The sequence below is a fragment of the Lissotriton helveticus genome, chromosome 4_2, assembly GCF_964261635.1.
Source record: "Lissotriton helveticus chromosome 4_2, aLisHel1.1, whole genome shotgun sequence".
In the NCBI taxonomy this organism is placed as follows: domain Eukaryota; kingdom Metazoa; phylum Chordata; class Amphibia; order Caudata; family Salamandridae; genus Lissotriton; species Lissotriton helveticus.
In genome coordinates, this window is record NC_136064.1 from 149,480,598 (window position 1) to 149,499,304 (window position 18,707).

General features: G+C 47.6%; 1 protein-coding gene across 1 annotated transcript in view; it reads right to left on the reverse strand.

Annotated features, from left to right (window-relative positions):
- Positions 1-18,707, reverse strand: part of LOC144752001 (extracellular calcium-sensing receptor-like) — a 138,225-nt gene that overhangs the window by 16,628 nt on the left and 102,890 nt on the right. Inside the window, exon 5 of the mRNA XM_078639959.1 lies at positions 4,797-4,920. Coding sequence (XP_078496085.1) covers positions 4,797-4,920 — 124 coding nt within the window. The remainder of the gene's footprint in view (positions 1-4,796; positions 4,921-18,707) is intronic.

Below are 18,707 nucleotides of genomic sequence, written 5' to 3' on the forward strand. Positions count from 1 at the left end.
GTTCTGGAATCTAAGAGGAGCAGCAAGATTCCAACAACCCCACATTACCCCAAGTCTACTGATAAAAATGGGACTGCACTTGTGTGGCTAGGCCTTGTACCCACAATAGAAAATGGCCCAAAACACAACGTGGACACATCACATTTTTCCAGTAAACCTAGTTGTGGATTGTGGACCCTAGCTCTGCCGGCAACTAAGGAAACCTAGCAAACCTATACATTTTTGAAAGCTAGACACCCAGGGGAATCCATGATGGGGTGACTTGTATGGCTTTCACCAGGTTATGTTACCCACAATCCCTTGCAAACCTCAAACTTTGTCTAAAAAATAAATTTTCCTCACATTTCTGTGATGGAAAGCTCTGGAATCAGCGTGGATCCACAAAATACTTCACACTACACATTCCCCAAAGGCTCCTGATAATAATGGTACCTTTCTTGTGTGGGTGGGCCAAGTGCCCTCGGCAGGGAAGGACCCAAAACATATTGTAGAGACATCAAAATTACCTATCCCAAAACAACCTGGTTTTGCATTGTGGCTCACATGGGTTTTTCCCCTGCACTTGGCGACCATCTAGGGAAGCCTACCAAACCCAGATCTCTTTGAAAACTAGTCACCCACCGGCGGCCAATTCATTAACCTCTGGCATAGGTGAATTCCATGCGCTATTGGAAAGGGCTACAGGCAAGATGACTGCTGCGTGAGGTTCTGCAGTCCACCACCCATCAATGACTCCAAGGAAACTCAGAGGCAACATCTGCTGAACATGCATTAAATGGCCATTTACTGCTCGATATATGGTTTGAGGCGACTGTTGGGGAGATCGTAAGGTAAAACAAGAGAACTTCCTTACCTGCTGATCTGTACTGCCGTAGGATCCTGTTGGTTGCATGTAGCAGTGGCAGCCACCATCGATGAGCCAATATGCTGCCAAATGTATCCAAACCTGCACAGGATCGTGGGGACATTGGTGCTGCAAGCAATGGAGCAAGAACAGCTGGGAACAAGCGCAGCCCTAGGTGACTCGAAAATCGCCGAGCGGGAAGAAGGGAGGACATGTTACTCCCACAGCGGAAACAGGAAGCGTGGAGGCGGCCCCTGGGAAACCGAAAGCAAATGATCAGCATCTTGGGGAGGAGGTGGGCTTTGCCCCTGACTGGCAGCGAGTGATTCCTGGAATGTTTGCCAGCTGTGGGAAGACCCAGGAGAAAGGCAAAACACTCAGTGAGGCTGTGGCGAGCAATACCGAGGTTACACCAGTGTCGGCTACAAGCGGTGATGGCCCTCCACCCCTGGCCACTGTAAGTACGGAACTTGTGCCCTTTACACCCATATGTCTAGAACAAGGGGAAATTTTACAAATGGAGCCACAGCGCCTGGAGGCTTATTTCATGGTGGGCGAAACATGGGTGTGAGGAGCATGAACAGGTCACTAATGAAGGTTTCACTGTCAACCCTAGACCTTCTCAGACACAGTATTTAGACTGCTGGGACTCCTGAAGGAGGTGACAATTTTTTTCTCTTAATGAGGATTCTGAGCCATCCAATGCTAGTGAAGAATCTACGCTTGAGGATTCGGAGGCGGATTCGGACAGTGCATTTTGTAATCCCTGTACAAAACACCGTCTCCCCACTCAGATACGGCAGAATGGAAATAAAGGGTGGAAAAATATGCTGTACACAAGGCAAACTGATTCCGACCAAAGTCAATCTGGACAATTAAAATGGGACTATTCCACAACGCATTTTGAAATTGATGATGGGTTGGCACCAGATGACCGCACTCAAGGGGAAAATAATAACAAAGTCTACAACTGAGGTGTCCCCCTCAATGGATCTTGTATACTCCACTCTTAAGCAGATACAATCTGAAGCTCGACAGGAACATAAAAGGGCTCAACATGCAACAAAGTTGATGCAAGGAGCCATCCGGAAAATAAATGTTACATCTAACAAATCCAGGATGACGGATGTTATGTGAAAGCTCAAAGATGTCGAGAATCGCCAGCGGCATAACAATCTAAGGCTATTGGGTATTCCGGAAAAAGCAGAAGGTGAAGACATCAGAGGGGTTGTGCTGTGATTGCTGAAGGGCGGCTTTCCTGAATTTGCACACTGGGATTGGGATACAGAAGTACAGCGTGTGCATCGTTTCCCAGTCAAGCTGAAAAAAGGAAGGGTCAGAATGAAGGGAATGATACACGCGAGCTATATTAATTTCTTTGGGCAATTTTTTGTTATGACAAGCAATTTTTTACAAGGCGTGCCCTGAAGCAAGACGTTCAGCGGAGGGCCATTCCTTTTTCGTCAGGCCAGACCTCTGCCACACTACTGTGGAAAGAAGGTGGAGGCTACGCCAGCTAATTACTCCCTTCCATAAGGCTGGCTTTGAGGTGTATTTGTTGAGCCCTGCCCGCCTTAAGGTCATCTACTGGGGAAGCACAAGGGTTTTCTCCTCTGAGATACAAGCACAAGATTTCCTACGGGGAGCCTCAAATCATAAGGACCCTATAGGCTGATGTACTTGGGCAATAATCACATTTATTTTCTGTTGTTTACATAAAGGAGTATGATGGGTGGTGGGGGGAAGCAGTTTCATGCAGGAGGCATCACAGGATCTTTGGACCGGTTTTTCCCCAAAGTAGGGAGTGAAGCGGGAGGGGGTGGGGTTCCTTTTGGATGTTGGCTGGTCCATTGGCCAGAAGTATATGTAATTTCATGGAGATTATGTAGAATGTTAGGTAATCTTTCATTTATGACAATTGGAAATTTAACAAATGACAAGGCGTAAGCTAAGGATTTCATCTTTTAATATATGCAGTTTGAACTGTCCGCTTAAAATGAAGACATCCAGCATCTTAATGTGGATACAAGAGACACATATCAAAGCTGGAAGACAAAAAGTGACTGAACTAGCAGGTTATCAGCTAGTTTCCTGCGAAACCCAAGGCACACACACAAAAGGGGTAGCCATCATGGCTCGCAGAAAGGTTTTTAGTTTCCCACGCTCTAAAGCGGATGACCTGGGAAGATGGGCCATCACTTTATGCAATGTGCATAATTATTCCTTCAAGCTTTGCTCGCTCTATGGCACAGTGCATGATGATCCCGCCCTTTTTAATTGGTTAGATATGGAACTTGTTGGCTGGCCATTATGGTTAATCATTTGCAGTGATTTTTATTTAGATTTGAGTGCTAACACTATGAAGCTTGGTCCTAGTCTATACAGAGGTCATAAACCCAAAGTCTTTAAATCTTTGCGAAATTTATGTATGACTCATGAACTAATTGATGATTGGGCCTCCCAAGAACCCCAAGACTCAGGATTTACCTTTTTTTCAGCCCCACATCAGGCACATGCCAGGCTTGACTATTTCTTTCTGTCCCAGGGTCTTTCGATTAACTGCCAGATCTCTAAATTTCCACGGGTCATGTCTGACCATAATCCGTTAGTCCTTGAGATTCTACTTCAAGCGTCAAAGGAGGGGGTACCACAGTGGACCTTTGATAGAGCGCTCATTTATGATGAGGAGTACATCACACATATGAGAGTATGGATTCCTAGATTTATATCTGAGAATAAGGGTAGCGCTCGGGTGGATAGCGTATGGGATGCTCTGAAAGCTGGGATAAGAGTGGAAACCTGAAGGTATGGCGGGCGGTCTCAGAAAGCGGGTAAACTCTATATTTAGGAACTCTATGACAAACTAGCTGAGGCAGAGGCACAATTAGTAGAAGTTATTATGAATGGGGGAGAGGTGGGCCGGATAAAAATTCGGGTAGCATTAGCGAAAATTAAAATCTTAGAAGTTTCAACAAATAAAGCGGCATTGAAATATGCAGCTTGGAGATCCAAAATGTATGAATACAGTGAGAAAGTGGGACAATTTCTTGCGGTACGCACTAGACAAAGGGTGACACGGGGAGCAATTCTTGCAATTGATGATCCTCAAGTTGGGTTAGTTCCAGAGACCTCAGATATTCGGGCTGCCTTTCATTATTTCTATCAACTCCTTTATACTGAAAAAATCACTGGAAGTGAGAAGGAAATTCAGGACTATCCAGCAGAGCTTCCAGGGGAAAAACTAACTAGGGAGGAAAGAGAAGCCCTGGAGATACCCATTACGGCTGTAGAAGTTGTGGATGTCATCAGCTCTTTGGCTAACAGTAAGGCAGCTGTCACTGATTTTATTCCAGGGGGTTCTATAAAAAACTGTCTCCCTGATTACTGGAACTAGTGGTTGATGTCTTTCTCAAAGCTCAGTCTCGTCAGAGGGCACCCAAATCATGTGGCTCGTCCAACATTGTGGTCTTTCCCAAAAAAGGGAAATCGGGTAAGGAGCTGGGGTCTTATCAGCCTATAACATTAATTAACAGTGATGTAAAGGTTTATGCCAAGATTCTAGATAGAGTGTGAGACGACCGGGCAATCAGTGGTGATCTGTATAAAATGCAAGGGTAGGATACAATAGTAATATTAGCAGTAAGTGAAACCCTGGGAAGGGTGAAGGAAGGGGATGGGGTCTTCTTATTAAAGAGTTCATGAAATAGAGCTGCTTACAGACAAGTCGAATGTGTAAAGAGCACAAGAAACATCTCCAGTCCAGTTCATCTGATGCTCCCAGAGCTGTTGTTCCACTTCTGCTGAGTTTACTGTTCCAAGCCTAGACAAGGTAGGAGCACTATGTCACTTGCATGGACTCAGCGTTATACCACCATGTTATCAACTCATCAACATGTCATGTCTGGCCTAAAGGTGTGATACACATATAATACTAGAAAGACCTTTTGCTCACCTGTCTTATTAGAAATCTCTCCAGCAGGACAGGGAACACAGTCAAAGCAGCAGATGGGCTGTCCTTTCCTCGCAGCCTGTCTGAAGCCAGGAGGGCAGCTCTCGCTGCAGAAGGAGCTGGGGACCTGATGGCAAAGCAGAGGAAACATAAACCCTAACTCAGAAACAGGGAGAGTAAAGAAACATAAAAAACAAACACACGCACACACCGATAAGAAAAAGACACTCTACACACACACACTCACAGCCACACACACATTCACACAGGTGCCCACACACTCACATTTATAGACAGCCTAGTGCCACATATGGGATTTAGGATCCATACAAATACTATGACAAAGAAATGAAAATGGACCCCAATGAATGAAATGTTGTATGCATTTTGAGTAGGTTAATATATGAAATTCGAAAAAGGCACACATCTGAGTGAGGAAGCTGTGCAATTTGTGTAAGTAAACCATTATCTAATCAAAAAAAGTTTGTTGCCCTGTAATTGCCCTCAGGTTCAGGCATGTGCAGCAATATCTGACTGAGTGTCACCTATTAACTGCATCTTGATAGACAGGTGAGATGGCTCCGAGTGCTTATCCTATCTGTCCATACTCACCTCTATGGCAGCTTTTTACATTTTGTTGCAGTGACACACTGGTTTTGAGTAGGGCTCCTGTCTCTCTGAACACTCAGGTCACAATTCTCCCAGCACTTGGATCACACAGAGGGATCTCAGCAGTTTGAAAAGGTGTGTGCTGTCAGTGGTTCACAGCTCTCACAGGGCTCAGATGACACATTGTTACCGTATTATTAGGATCGCTCTGAGGAGCTGGCAGCACTGAGTTCACAATGTGCAGTTTCGAGTGCTGGGAGAGTGTGGGACATGGAGTCCAAGTAAGCCATGATACCCTGCCCTGCATGTTGATAAAACAAGTGTGTTAAGTTGCACCAAGCAACCCTCTGCACTTGGGAAATGCAGAAATGGAGATGTGGTACACCACAGCTCTGGCATTTTTTGACCACTCTACCCTTTGCAAGTAGGTAAGGCAAGAGTGATTTGGTGGCAAAGCCTGTACCATATACTTGGGCAAGTCTGGGACTTTCTTTCTTTTAAGACCCTAATTACTTTGGGTCAAGGCTGTTTGGCCCTTGTGAATATCTCTGGAGCACTGCTGCCCAAACGTTTTAGGACCACAGCCCACTTTCTAAAACGACACTCATTCGTAACACACCTAGCTTTAACAGACATGAAGTGGGGTGTAATAGTATAAATGCTTTCAAAATTACACTTTTTGTAGTCCCCTCTAATATTAAGTGATTGTAAGTGTAATGGACTTAACCACATCCTTTGATATGCTTTGATCAGACTGTGGGCACGTTTTCTGGTCTGTTTTCAAGAACCCAAGTCTGACAACTTGGTATAATCATGATGTGGACACAGGTGACAGCTTGCCCATCAAAAGTAAGATTTAAAGATTCTCAGACCAAGTCAAATCTGGCATCAAGTCTGCGGTTGCTAGGATGCTAGAGTTAGGGGTGTTTGAGCCCTTAGTAGTGCATGGGCAGGTCCAATGGTTCGGGTAACCATGTTTTAGAAATGAGATTTCAGGTTGGCTGAGGTTTGGACCACTCAAGTTAGGATAATGTAGTTACCCTCCTAGAATAACCCCTGCTCACCCCCTTGGTAGCTTGACACGAGCAGTCAAGCTTATCTTAGAGGCAGTGTGTAAAGCATGTGCACATAACCAACAGTAACATTGTAAGCACTACAAACGGACACTACACGAGTTTAGAAAAATATCCAATATTTTTATATACTCAAACTATTAGAATCCACAGTACAGTTCTTTTAAAGTAGTTGCGTCGCAATATGTCTCAAAAACACAGTTCTTTGATGTCAATAGCTCCGTCCGGGCTATCACGGTGTCATTAACAAGCAAGACTAAACAGTTCTGGCTGGCCGCGGCGTCAGCTGTGGTGTCGGGAAGACCTGCCAACAGTACCTTACAGAGATGCAGGTCGTCAATGACCTCTCGTTGTCACACCCGCTGGAGGTCAATCTGCTCTCTGATAGAATTAGGAGCGCTGGCGTTGGCAGGCATCGAGTGCTGCGGTGCAAAGTGCAGTGGTACGGCGTAAGGTGCCCTCAGGTCGTTGAGACCAGGGTCTCAGTGTGAGATGAAAGCAGTGCTTGTCATGGTGCTGGCAGGTCATGGTGCAGCTGTGGCGTCGCTGAAGAACTGAGGTTGGATGACAGCTGGAGTCGATGGTACCGGTGTCTGTAGGCCACGGCTGCAATGCTGAATGAGGGCAGTGCGTCATATAGCTGTTTGAGCAGTGCCCCTGAACCACGGTGCAAGCAGCGGTGTAGAGTCCGGCATCGAGTCCGGCGTGGAGCGGCGGTGTCGGGTATACCAAGCTGTCATCATGAAGCAAGGCATTGCGGGGTGCGGTGCCCACAGGTCGCGGTGCGAGCTGCGGCTCAGTGGCGGCGTCAGCAGGCTTTATTGGTGAAACCATGGTCGAGGTGCGGCATTGCGGCAGTACTCTCTGCGGTGCCTTCAGGACACGGTGTCGGCAGTGGCGTCGTGGATGGCGTCGGGCTTGAAGTCTTTGATGTTCCTGAGACTTCGTAAACGGGGGCAAGCTCTACCTCAAGCCTCTGGAAATTAAGGGTGGGCGTAAAATCCGTTTCGTGGGCGAATTTGCGGATTTTTTGCGATTTCGCGATCCGCGAATCTCGCGAAATCGTGGTAAAATCCGCGAATCAGCGGGGACGACTTTTCAGCCAAGCAAGGGTTACAGCAGCAGGTGCAAAAGTTGAACCTAATTTCTTTGTAACCTTTTACAAGAGGGTTACAAAGAAATTAACTTCAACTTGGACACCTGCTGCTAATTGCTTTCTGGCGCCTCGTTGCCTACTTGCAACTATTCTCTGACCCCGCTCTGACCCTTGAAGCAGGGTCAGAGAATAGTTACAAGTAGGCAACGAGGCACCTGTCCCAGGAATTAAACCTCATCAGGAAGCACTTACAGATATAAAAAAACAGGAAGAAGGGAGAGGATGGCAAATACACCCATTTTGAGTTGTCAGGAGGGGTTAAACTAAAAGAGACCTTTACAGCACAATTTTCATATGCATTTTGCTAAATATAAAAAGCTGTATGTTCTGTAGGGGCAACTCAGGAATCTGGCCCTTCAGAGATCCGGCCGCTCTTTCTTTCCATCGTTCTCTCTCTCACTCTCTTTCTCTCTCTGTCTCTCTATCTATCTCTCTCTTCCTCTCCTTTCTTGCTCTATTTATCTCTTTCTCACTCTCTTTCAAGTTCTTCCTCTTTCTCTGCTTATCTCTTTCTTTCTCCATTGTTCTCTCTTTCTGTCTCTCTATCTCCCTCTCTTTCTTTCTCTCTCTCACATCCTCTCTTTCTCGCTCTCTCTCTCTCTCTTTCTCTCTCTTTCTTTCTCTCTCACTCTCCCTCTTTCTCTCTCTCTTTCATCCTCTCTCTCTCCCTCTCTGTGTGTCTTTCTCTCTTTCTCTCTCTCTTTCCATGTCTCTCTCTCTTTCTCTCTCTCTTTTACTTTCTTGCTCTTTCTCTGTCTCTTTCTTTCTTTCTCTCTCGTTCTCTCTTTCTCTCTCCCTCTCTTTCTCTCTCTCGATCCCTCTCTCCTCTTCTCTCTCCCTCTCTTTCTCTCACTTTCTCCCACTCTTTCTCTCTTTCACTTTCTTGCTCTTTCGCTGTCTCTCTCTTTCTTTATCTCTCATTCTCTCTCCCCCTGTTTCTTTCTTTCTTTCTTTTTTCTTTCTCTCCCCTCTCTCTCTTACTCTCTCTTTCTCTTTCTCTCCCTCTCTTTCCCTTTCTCTCCCTTTCACTTTCACTTTCTTGCTCTTTCTCTGTCTGTCTCTCTCTTTCTTTCTTTCTCTCTCTCTTTCTTTCTTTTTTCTTTCTTTCTTTCTTTCTTTCTTTCTTTCTTTCTTTCTTTCTTTCTTTCTTTCTTTCACTCTTTCTTTCCCTCTCTCTCTCTCTCTTTCTCTCTTTTGAAACATTGCAAAGATCTCGTAGAGAACAAAGTACAAACAAGCATTTGCATTGCAATAGGTCTCGCATGTTTTGTATTTACATGACTTAGCTGTATTGATATTATAAATTACAATGGCTTGTAATTTTTTTAAAATAATTAATACTTAAATAAAAGTGATTTTGATTTATAATGGCAATAGCTTAAACTTTTGTAAATAACTTTTGTGAAGATTATGTTCAGTGTATTTTATTGTGACGAAAATCCAAGAACAGAAGTGAAATATTAACATCTTTTTGTGACATTTGTAATAAAGTTTGAAACATTGAGAGAACATATTTGAATCAGTTGTTGTTGAATGGTTGCGCAGATTGATGCTGGGGTGGCGCTGAGTGGTGCTGTGGTAGTGCTGAGTGGTGCTGTGGTGATGCTGAGTGGTGCTGTGGTGGTGCTGAGTGATACTGGGATGGTGCTGAGTGATAATGGGGTGGTGCTGAGTGGTGCTGTGGTGGTGTTGAGTGATGCTGTGGTGGTGCTGAGTGGTGCTGTGGTGGTGCTGAGTGATAATGTGGTGGCACTGAGTGATGCTGTGGTGGCGCTGAGTGATGTGGTGGCGCTGAGTGGTGCTGTGGTGGTGCTGAGTGGTGCTGTGGTGGTGCTGAGTAATGCTGTGGTGGTGCTGAGTGGTGCTGAGGTGGTGCTGAGTGATGCTGTGGTGGTGCTGAGTGATGCTGTGGTGGTGCTGAGTGATGCTGTGGTGGTGCTGAGTCATAATGTCGTGGTGCTGAGTGATGCGGTGATGGTGCTGAGGGGTGCTGTGGTGGTGCTGAGTGATGCTGTGGTGGTGCTGAGTGGGGCTGTGGTGGCGCTGAGTGACGCTGTGGTGGCGCTGAGTGGGGCTGTGGTAGCGCTGAGTGGTGCTGTGGTGATGCTGAGTGATGCTGTGGTGGTGATGCTGTGGTGGTGCTGAGTGGGGCTGTGGTGGTGCTGAGTGTTAATGTGGTGGTGCTGAGTGATAATGTGGTGGAGCTGAGTGATGCTGGGGTAGCGCTGAGTGATGATGTGGTGATGCAGAGGGCAGAAAGGCACAAAAAGCAGTCTAACAAAGGGCAGAAGGGCAGAAAAACAAGGGAAAACGAGTCTAACAGAGGGCAGAAGGGCACAAAAAAACGTCTAACAAAGGACAGAAGGGCAGAAAAACAAGGGAAAAACAAGTCTAACATAGGGCAGAAGGGCACAAAAAACGAGTCTAACGGGGCAGAAAGGCACAAAAACGAGTCTAACCGAGGGCAGAAGGGCACAAAAAACGAGTCTAACAGAGGGCAGAAGGGCACAAAAACAAGGGAATAACAGAGGGCAATATGGCACAAAAAACGAGTATAACAGAGGGCAGAAGGGCAGAAAAACAAGGGAAAAATGAGTCTAACAGAGGGCACAAGGGCACACAAAACGAGTCTAACAGGGGGCAGAAGGGCAGAAAAACAAGGGAAAAACGAGTTTAACAGAGGGCAGAAGGGCAGAAAAACAAGGGAAAAACGAGTCTAACAGAGGGCAGAAGGGCACAAAAAACAAGTCTAACAGGGGGCAGAATGAATCCCGCCCTGCATGTTTGTCCACGAAGATGCCCCCTCTTTGTGCAATACCTCTACTCAACTGGAGTACTTTCTACTGTCTAATCAGTAAGTGCTCCCTCGTCGGCTAAATGTATAGGGGCAGATTTACAATAACTGGCGCATCCCCATGGATGCACCAGTTATTGTGCGCCGCAGCTCCGCCAGCCATGGTGCGCCGCATTTACAATGCGGCGCACCATGTGGCAAAAATGGCACAGATGCATCACGCATCTGTGCCGTAAAAACAGCGCATTGCTGGAGCTGTGTCGCGCTTGCGACGCAGCTCCAGAAATGCTCTGGGGGGGCCCTATCTCCCCAATGCTGCATCAAGCCTTGCGCCTGCTTCAAGCAGGTGCAGGGTTTTGACGCAGCATTGGCCTAAAAGTGACTGAGTGAAATCTTGTAGATTTCACTCAGCCACTTTTAGGAGGCTGAGTCGGAACGCCTCCTGATGGCGCAGGGCTTTACAACGTTGTTAATACCCAGCACCATGGCACATCTTTTGTGCTGCCGCTGCATCACAAAAGGTCTCGGTAGAGGGTGGCAGTGGTGAACCAGAGGGTGGCAGTGATGAACAAGAGGGTGACGGTGATTAACCAGAGGGTGGCAGGGGTAAACCAGAGGGTGACAGTGCTGAACCAGAGGGTGGCAGTGCTGAACCAGAGGGTAGCAGGGGTGAACCAGAGGGTGGCAGAGGTGAACCAGAGGGTGGCAGTGTTGAACCAGAGGGTGTCAGGGGTGAACCAAAGGGTGGCAGGGGTGAACCAGAGGGTGGCAGTGATGTACCAGATGGTGGCAGGGGTGAACCATAGGGTGGCAGTGGGGAACCAGAGGGTGGCATGGGTGAACCAGAGGGTGGCAGTGGTGAACCAGAGAGTGGCAGTGGTGAACCAGAGGATGGCAGTGCTGAACCAGAGGGTGACAGTGGTTAACCAGAGGGTGGCAGTGGTGAACCAGAGGTGCTGTGATGAACCAGAGGGTGGCAGTCATGAACCAGAGGGTGGCAGTGGTGAACCAGAGGGTGACAGTGCTGAACCAGAGGGTGGCAGGGGTGAAACAGAGGGTGCTGTGATGAACCAGAGTGTGGCAGTGGTGAACCAGAGGGTGGCAGGGGTGAACCAGAGTGTGGCAGTGCTGAACCAGAGGGTGACAGTTGTTAACCAGAGGGTGGCAGTGGTGAACCAGAGGTGCTGTGATGAACCAGAGGGTGGCAGTCGTGGAGTAGAGGGTGGCAGTGGTGAACCAGAGGGTGACAGTGCTGAACCAGAGGGTGGCAGGGGTGAACCAGAGAGTGGCAGTGCTGAACCAGAGGGAGGCAGTGGTGAACCAGAGGGTGGCAGGGGTGAACCAGAGGGTGGCAGGGGTGAACCAGAGGGTGGCAGTGGTGAACCAGCGGGTTGCAGTGATGAACCAGAGGGTGGCAGTGGTGAACCAGAGGGTGCTGTGCCCATACACGACTGCATGGGTAACTTCGCCATGCAAGCGGCCCGCGAACACGCAAAAAGCCCTGCGAACACGCAAAAAGCCCCGCAAACACGCAAAAAACCCCGCGAACACGCAAAAAAACAGAAATCCGCAAATTCGCTTGAATTCGCGGATTTTGCGGACTTCGAATTCGATTTCGCGCAAATTCGCGGAACGCGAATTCGCAAATTTCTCCCATACTTACTGGAAATACTCTCAAAAAGGGGGTGGTGATGGACAGAGTATCTGAGTTAATCAGAACACTCCTACCCAGTCAACAGATCAGGGCTTGATCCATCACCGTTTTTTAGCTCACTGCACCATCCCAGTTCAGAACCTGGCTACATGCAAATTAGTCTGTCCCTGGCCCAGTGCATCATGGGAACAGGGCAGACCAAACTACCAAGCCAATTCTTCACTGGAAAGGAAACAAGCTTCCGGGGACCGGTTTCTGGCATTACAGCCGTCTTCGGCCCGGCTTGCTTGAATCCTGATGGTGCAATGAGCAAGGGACTCATGTCTGAGCATACCCTTCCACACTCATGGTGGCCAAAATAATTTCAAAAAGGGGTGGTGATGGACAGAGTATCTGAGTTAATCAGAACACTCCTACCCAGTCAACAGATCAGGGCTTGATCCATCACAGAGGTGCTGTGATGAACCAGAGGGTGGCAGTCGTGGAGCAGAGGGTGGCAGTGGTGAACCAGAGGGTGACAGTGCTGAACCAGAGGGTGGCAGGGGTGAACCAGAGAGTGGCAGTGCTGAACCAGAGGGAGGCAGTGGTGAACCAGAGGGTGGCAGGGGTGAACCAGAGGGTGGCAGGCGTGAACCAGAGGGTGGCAGTGGTGAACCAGCGGGTTGCAGTGATGAACCAGAGGGTGGCAGTGGTGAACCAGAGGGTGCTGTGCCCATACACGACTGCATGGGTAACTTCGCCATGCAAGCGGCCCGCGAACACGCAAAAAGCCCTGCAAACACGCAAAAAGCCCCGCAAACACGCAAAAAACCCCGCGAACACGCAAAAAAACAGAAATCCGCAAATTCGCGAATTCGATTTTGCGCAAATTCGCGGAACGCGAATTCGCAAATTTCTCCCATACTTACTGGAAATACTCAGCACACATAGAGAAAGTTCAGTCCAGTCCTTTCCCTGCCCAAGGCAGAAGCATCAACTGCAGGCCAACCCAAAAAAGCAACAACTCAGCAAAGGAGCAGTACTCCTCCTGCCAGCTCCTTCAGCTCTTCTTCTTTGCAGGTTCCTTGATTCAAGCGAGTTCCGAAGTCTTGGGGTCTGGGCCCCAATATTTATACAAGCAAATCCTTTGTCCTCTGAAGGCAGAGGGGCCTCGAAATAGTTCAAACCAGTTCGGGGTGCATTCTACCAGGGTGCACCTTCTTTGTTTGTCAGTGTGGGCCAGGGTCCTCAGACGCACCACAGGAGGTGGAGCCAGCATTTTGGAAAGTGAGCTCGGCCCTATTCAGACCAAGGCGCTATTCCTCCCACCCATCTAGGTGTAGATGTGCCTATTCAGCCCGGCTGAATCACCCTGTTTCCCCCAGCCCCTGTCATTCACAAACCAGACAGACAATACACAAACTAGCAGAGGCAGGCTGGGTGGTTAGGTCAGAAAATACCTACTGTCTAAAAGCGGTAATTTCAAACACAGAATGTTAAAACCAACTTCACTAAAAAATGTATTTCATCATTCTGAGTTCAGGCATACCAAACTCAAATTTCTACCATGTTCTCTGAGTCAGTTAGGATCATAGGATGTAATGACCAAACTGCCCATTCTGGCCTATGGAGAACATGTAGCCTTGCAATAATGAAAAACGAAGTAGGCTGTAATTCACTATCAGGACATGCCACACACACCAGGACATGTCCTACCTTGTACGTACAATGCACCCTGCCCATGGGTGTTCCTTAGGCCTACCTTAGGGGCTACTTACGTGTAGCAAAGGGAAGGTTTAGGGACTTGCAAGTGTGTGAAGTCAGCACGGCAGCCCCAGGCTGTGCAGAGGCTCTGCGATGGCAGGCCAGAGTTACACTTTACGGGCTGTTCACGTGGGTGGCACAATCCAGTGCTGCAGCCCACCAACAACATTCAATTTATAGGCCCTGGCACACACAGTGCACTTTACTAGGGATTGTCACATAAATCAAATAAACCAATGATGGAAACACTAATCCATAAAACATTTTATACAGGAGCATTTGCACTTTACCACTGGACCGCAGTAAGGAAAGTACGCAGAATCATTACACCAGCAAAAACAGTGTTAAAACCGGGAGGTCAGAAAGCAAAAAGTCAGCGGAAACACGTCAAAAGATGCCAAGTCCAACACCAAGCAAGGGGGTTAAACCTGATATGATTTTCTATGTGGACTACAGAGGTATAGATGAAGTCACCAAGGGGGATATTCAGAAGGACTTATCTCTGATTTATCCCCATCTTTAACGCATCAAAAGTGGAGGTAGATTTAACACTCCATTCACAAGCTGGTGCAAACTGCAGACATCTCCAGTATTCTAGTGTTAACTGCTCCAAAATCTATCTCCAAGGTGGACACCACCAACTAACACTAATGAGATGCAGAGTAGGCGTTCCAGTGACAAAACACATGGAAAAACCACAACATCACTTTCACAACAAACTGCCAGATCTGCGATGCAAACGAAAAACAAACAATAAGCCGCGGTAGCAGCAGGGAATTGACACCTGCCTTTTGCTGGTGATAAGCAGGATGACTACCTGCAGCATAAAAGGGAGTCCAGCCAAGAGCCACACCGGAAGACCCACAGATGCCATGGAGACAATGATCATGCAACACTGATATCCATGAGAACCACAACACCCACCGCAACCACCCCAGGCCCGCCACCACCCCCAGGACCCGTCCTGCCCCCCAGAATACCACAGAGGCAGTGTACACAAAGACAGCAGACCCACCTGAAACGCACCTACCGCCCTGACCCAACATCAGAGGAGGACATTGCCCACATGCATGTACGCAGCACAACTACATTCAACATGACACACAATATGTCTACTGACCAGACACGGTAACATGACTCCATTGGAAATCTGACCTTGCCATGCCCACAACTAAGCCTCGGCATGGCACCACAGACACACAATAGCAGGATGTGAGGAGAGGCATGGAGTAGGCATGTCCGAGAGTGGCAAGTGACTAAGGAATGTGAACCTACCCAATGCCAGGTGTGGCGTGGGGATACCGGACAGACCATCAGACCTCATAACAACTACTGTGTTGAGATATCCTTGAAGGTTTCAGCACTCACTGTACAGACACAGCTCACCAAGCAAAGCTGCTATCAGAGCAACAACATATTATTCTTGTATGAAGGAAAACATTATACTAGGCTCAAAGCTAAAGTAACAATTATGTGTCGTGTGCAGAAGCAGCAGAAAGGTAAAATGGTGTTTAAACTCCTAATAAGCTCATGCTAACTTAACACAGGGTGAAGGCAAAGCCCATCTATATGACATGAGCACATTGAGCCACTACCCGATTGGGCTTTGGTGCACATTGGGTCCAGTGGTTGGGGTCAACACATCTGTCCGGGTCAGCTGATAGATTACGTCAATGACTTGTCAGATGTAGTGGACGACGATCAGTCATTGAAGATGTTGGCCTACGCAGCTGCACTTGCGTTCATGGATGAGTGACAAGGTACCTGCAGCCACAACTGGATGTGACCCATTCCAAGTGTCCCGACACCTGGTTGTATGTTGAGAATCTGGTCACATGTCCCAAGACGCCAGTGGACATGGCTGCATTGGCCTGGACTCATGATCCAGGCGCGGACAACCAACGCAGGTTGGCACTGACTTGTGTTGGTGATGGATTCCCATGAGGTGGACATGGGCGCTTTCCGACGCTCCGCATTCAGACATGCTGCTGCATTGGTTTGCATATCGTGGCACTTCTCTTGGCCGAACTGACACGTACTTGTTGATAAAGTTTCCGCACTTTCTCTTGTCTCCAACTGGGTTGTGTCTTGATTTGTATGCCAATATGTGTGTCACGGACTCTCTGGCTCCCTGCCATACGTGCAATGCTACCCCATCAGGACTGTGGGCATGTACTAGTCCATTGTCATGTCCCTGTTTTTTGTTTAGCCATATGCGTATGGCCATTTACCGGCAATAGGCAGGTGCACTTGTGTCCTGCATTCAGTTGTGCATATGTTTGTGTTTGTACCACATTGTGTTCGTGGTTGGGGTGCTGCATTGTGTATGAGATGTCCCTTCAGCTCTGATTTGGCTCACCCTTCTCCCTTTCTGGCAGCGTGGTTTTTACTTCTGTGCTTGTTCTGTGGTATGATATTGCCGGGTTGTGTAACTTGAGCTCTTGGCTGGTGTAGTTACGCTTGGGCATGGTTTGACTGCAGTTGTGCTGTGCCTAATTGTGCATGTGTGCATTGTGCCCATCTCCCATGTCCCCCCCAGTCCCTGCTGGTTCCTCTCCCTGTTGCTGTTGTGTCTGTTGTTTTGGGCAGTTTCCGGTCTCCGAGTCCTGCCACCGTCTCCAGAATGATGTGGTGGACACTATTTCCTCCATGTCATCCAGCTCCTGGTGTGGCGCTGGACTCCCAGCTCTGGTGTTCATTGCTGCCTTCTTGCTGTCAGCGTGTTTCTGTTTGTTTGTGCGTTTCGCATCATTTCGGATGTTCGGGTTTTCCTCTATTATCCTCCTCCGCTCTCAGGCTGCATTCACCTTGTCCAAGATGGCCTGCCATGTGCAATGTTTTGTTGCCAATGGGCCTTGTGGGGTTGTATACTGGCTCGGGTTGCCTCCATTGTGCTTGGCTGTTGTTTTCTGTTTGGTTGGTCTTTTTTTCAGGCTTTTGTGGTTCTTATTCCCACCTGTCATGTGTGTGTTGGGCCTGGCGGTGGTTACCCCATTTTCCTCATCGCAAATGGGCTCATTGCACTTTTTTTGTGTTGTGGTTTGTGTTTTTATCTCCGTCGAGGTGGTTGTATCGGACACAATGGCCATGCTTTCAGCAGACTATCGCATGGTATCGCCTTGTTGTGAATTCCACGTTGACACAGGGTTATTTTCCTGCGATAGGCTGCGATGTGTAAAGTTGTGTTAGCATTGTTTGATTATGTTTAGCACACGTTCTTTTTAATATTCACCCAAAACGTATGCTCTCCACATGCCGAGAGCTTATAAGCTCATAGACAAGTTGGGGTCTGCCAGGTGTCTAAGTACATTTGACTTCACTTTAGGTTACTGGCAGATAGCCCTCACACAAGGGACTAAGGAGAGGTCAGGCTTTTCAACTCCTGAAGTCCACTTTCAGTTCAGAGTGAGTGATGTCCTTTGTGTTGACAAATGCACCTGCCACCTCCCAAAGGTCGGTGAACAATGTTCTTTCATGTTTGTAAAGTGTTGAAGATTGGGTTACTGGTTGAGGGAGTAGAATGCTACCCAAGCAACATCCACAATCCTTGTCAGGGTGAAGTCATGAGCAAACCCCAAATTAACCGGTGCTTAACCCTCTCATAGCTTGGCACAAAAGCATTAAAGGTTTAACCTCAAGGCAATGGGTAAAGTATTTATGCACCACTTCAAACAGTAATAAAGTAAAACAACACAAGGAAAACCCCACAGCAATACAGACAAATTTAGTTATATGTAACACATAATTTAAGACCACAATTACCAAAATCTAAGCACTAACTGTAGTTATCTAGTTGCACTGGGACAAAGTCATAAGTTCAGGCTGACTGTGTTAAATCACAGGTCAGTTATAGGAACTAAGCTAGTTGCAATGTGGAGTCCTACGTCAAGGGATCGTAGGGCAGCAGTGGTTCTTAGGAACTGCGTTTCTGCAATGCAAGGTTCTGTGTTGTCATCAAGGATGTCATTGATGAGGGCCTAACGATGCAAAGTCATTCTTTGAAGATGCGTGATGCATTGGCTGGTTCAAAAGAACTTGCAGGGCTTGCAATGCATAGTCCTTCATTGTCATGGAGGATGCCGCCGAAGAGGGGCTTGGGATACGAAAACCTTCAAGGAGGATGTGTTGTGCAGCCGCGGCTCTTAGGAGGTGGCTGGCAGAAATGCCAAGTCCTGCATCAGTGATTTCTAACGCAGTGGTCCCAATGTGGTGTTTGGTGTCTGGCACATCAGTTTTGCTTGCATCACAATTGGGCTGGTAATGCACCTTCAGGCCCACTTCCACAAGTCCAGGACTCTTTTGGCACCACTTGGGAAGACGTGACTCACAGCTGGCTGAGCCCCGATGCTGGGTTTAAGATGGAGGAAGCCTGTTCTGTCCCTGAGGCTTCTGATTGGGATCCAGCCAACTAGCCTTTGTGGTCACTCTGGTGGACTAAGATCAAGTCTTCAGCCTAAGGGAGGAAGTCAGCATAGCAGCACTGTAGAGTTGGGATCTTAGGTCCAATATTTATACCAGTGCCCACTTTCAAGTAGTAGGGGTGTCTAGAGTTTTCAATCCCCTGCTTGAGAGTGCTCAGACAGAGTCTTTGTGATGTGCAACTAACCAACTACCAGCTACACCTAGTCATGTAAACCAGTAACATGCTGCATATACCAAATAGTTGTGGGAGGAAAATGGAAACTTTCTAAAAGTGGCATTTTCAAGATTGTGACTGAATATGACTTTAACATTGAAGAGGGCTTTTAATTACCATTATTTTGACACCAAACACAACCTGATGATCTGCTCCCAATTGAAAGTGAACACCTATTAAATGTAGTATGGGAAACCAATATTAGCCTATGGGAGAGTTAGGCCTGCTGTAGTGAAAAACAGATGCAGG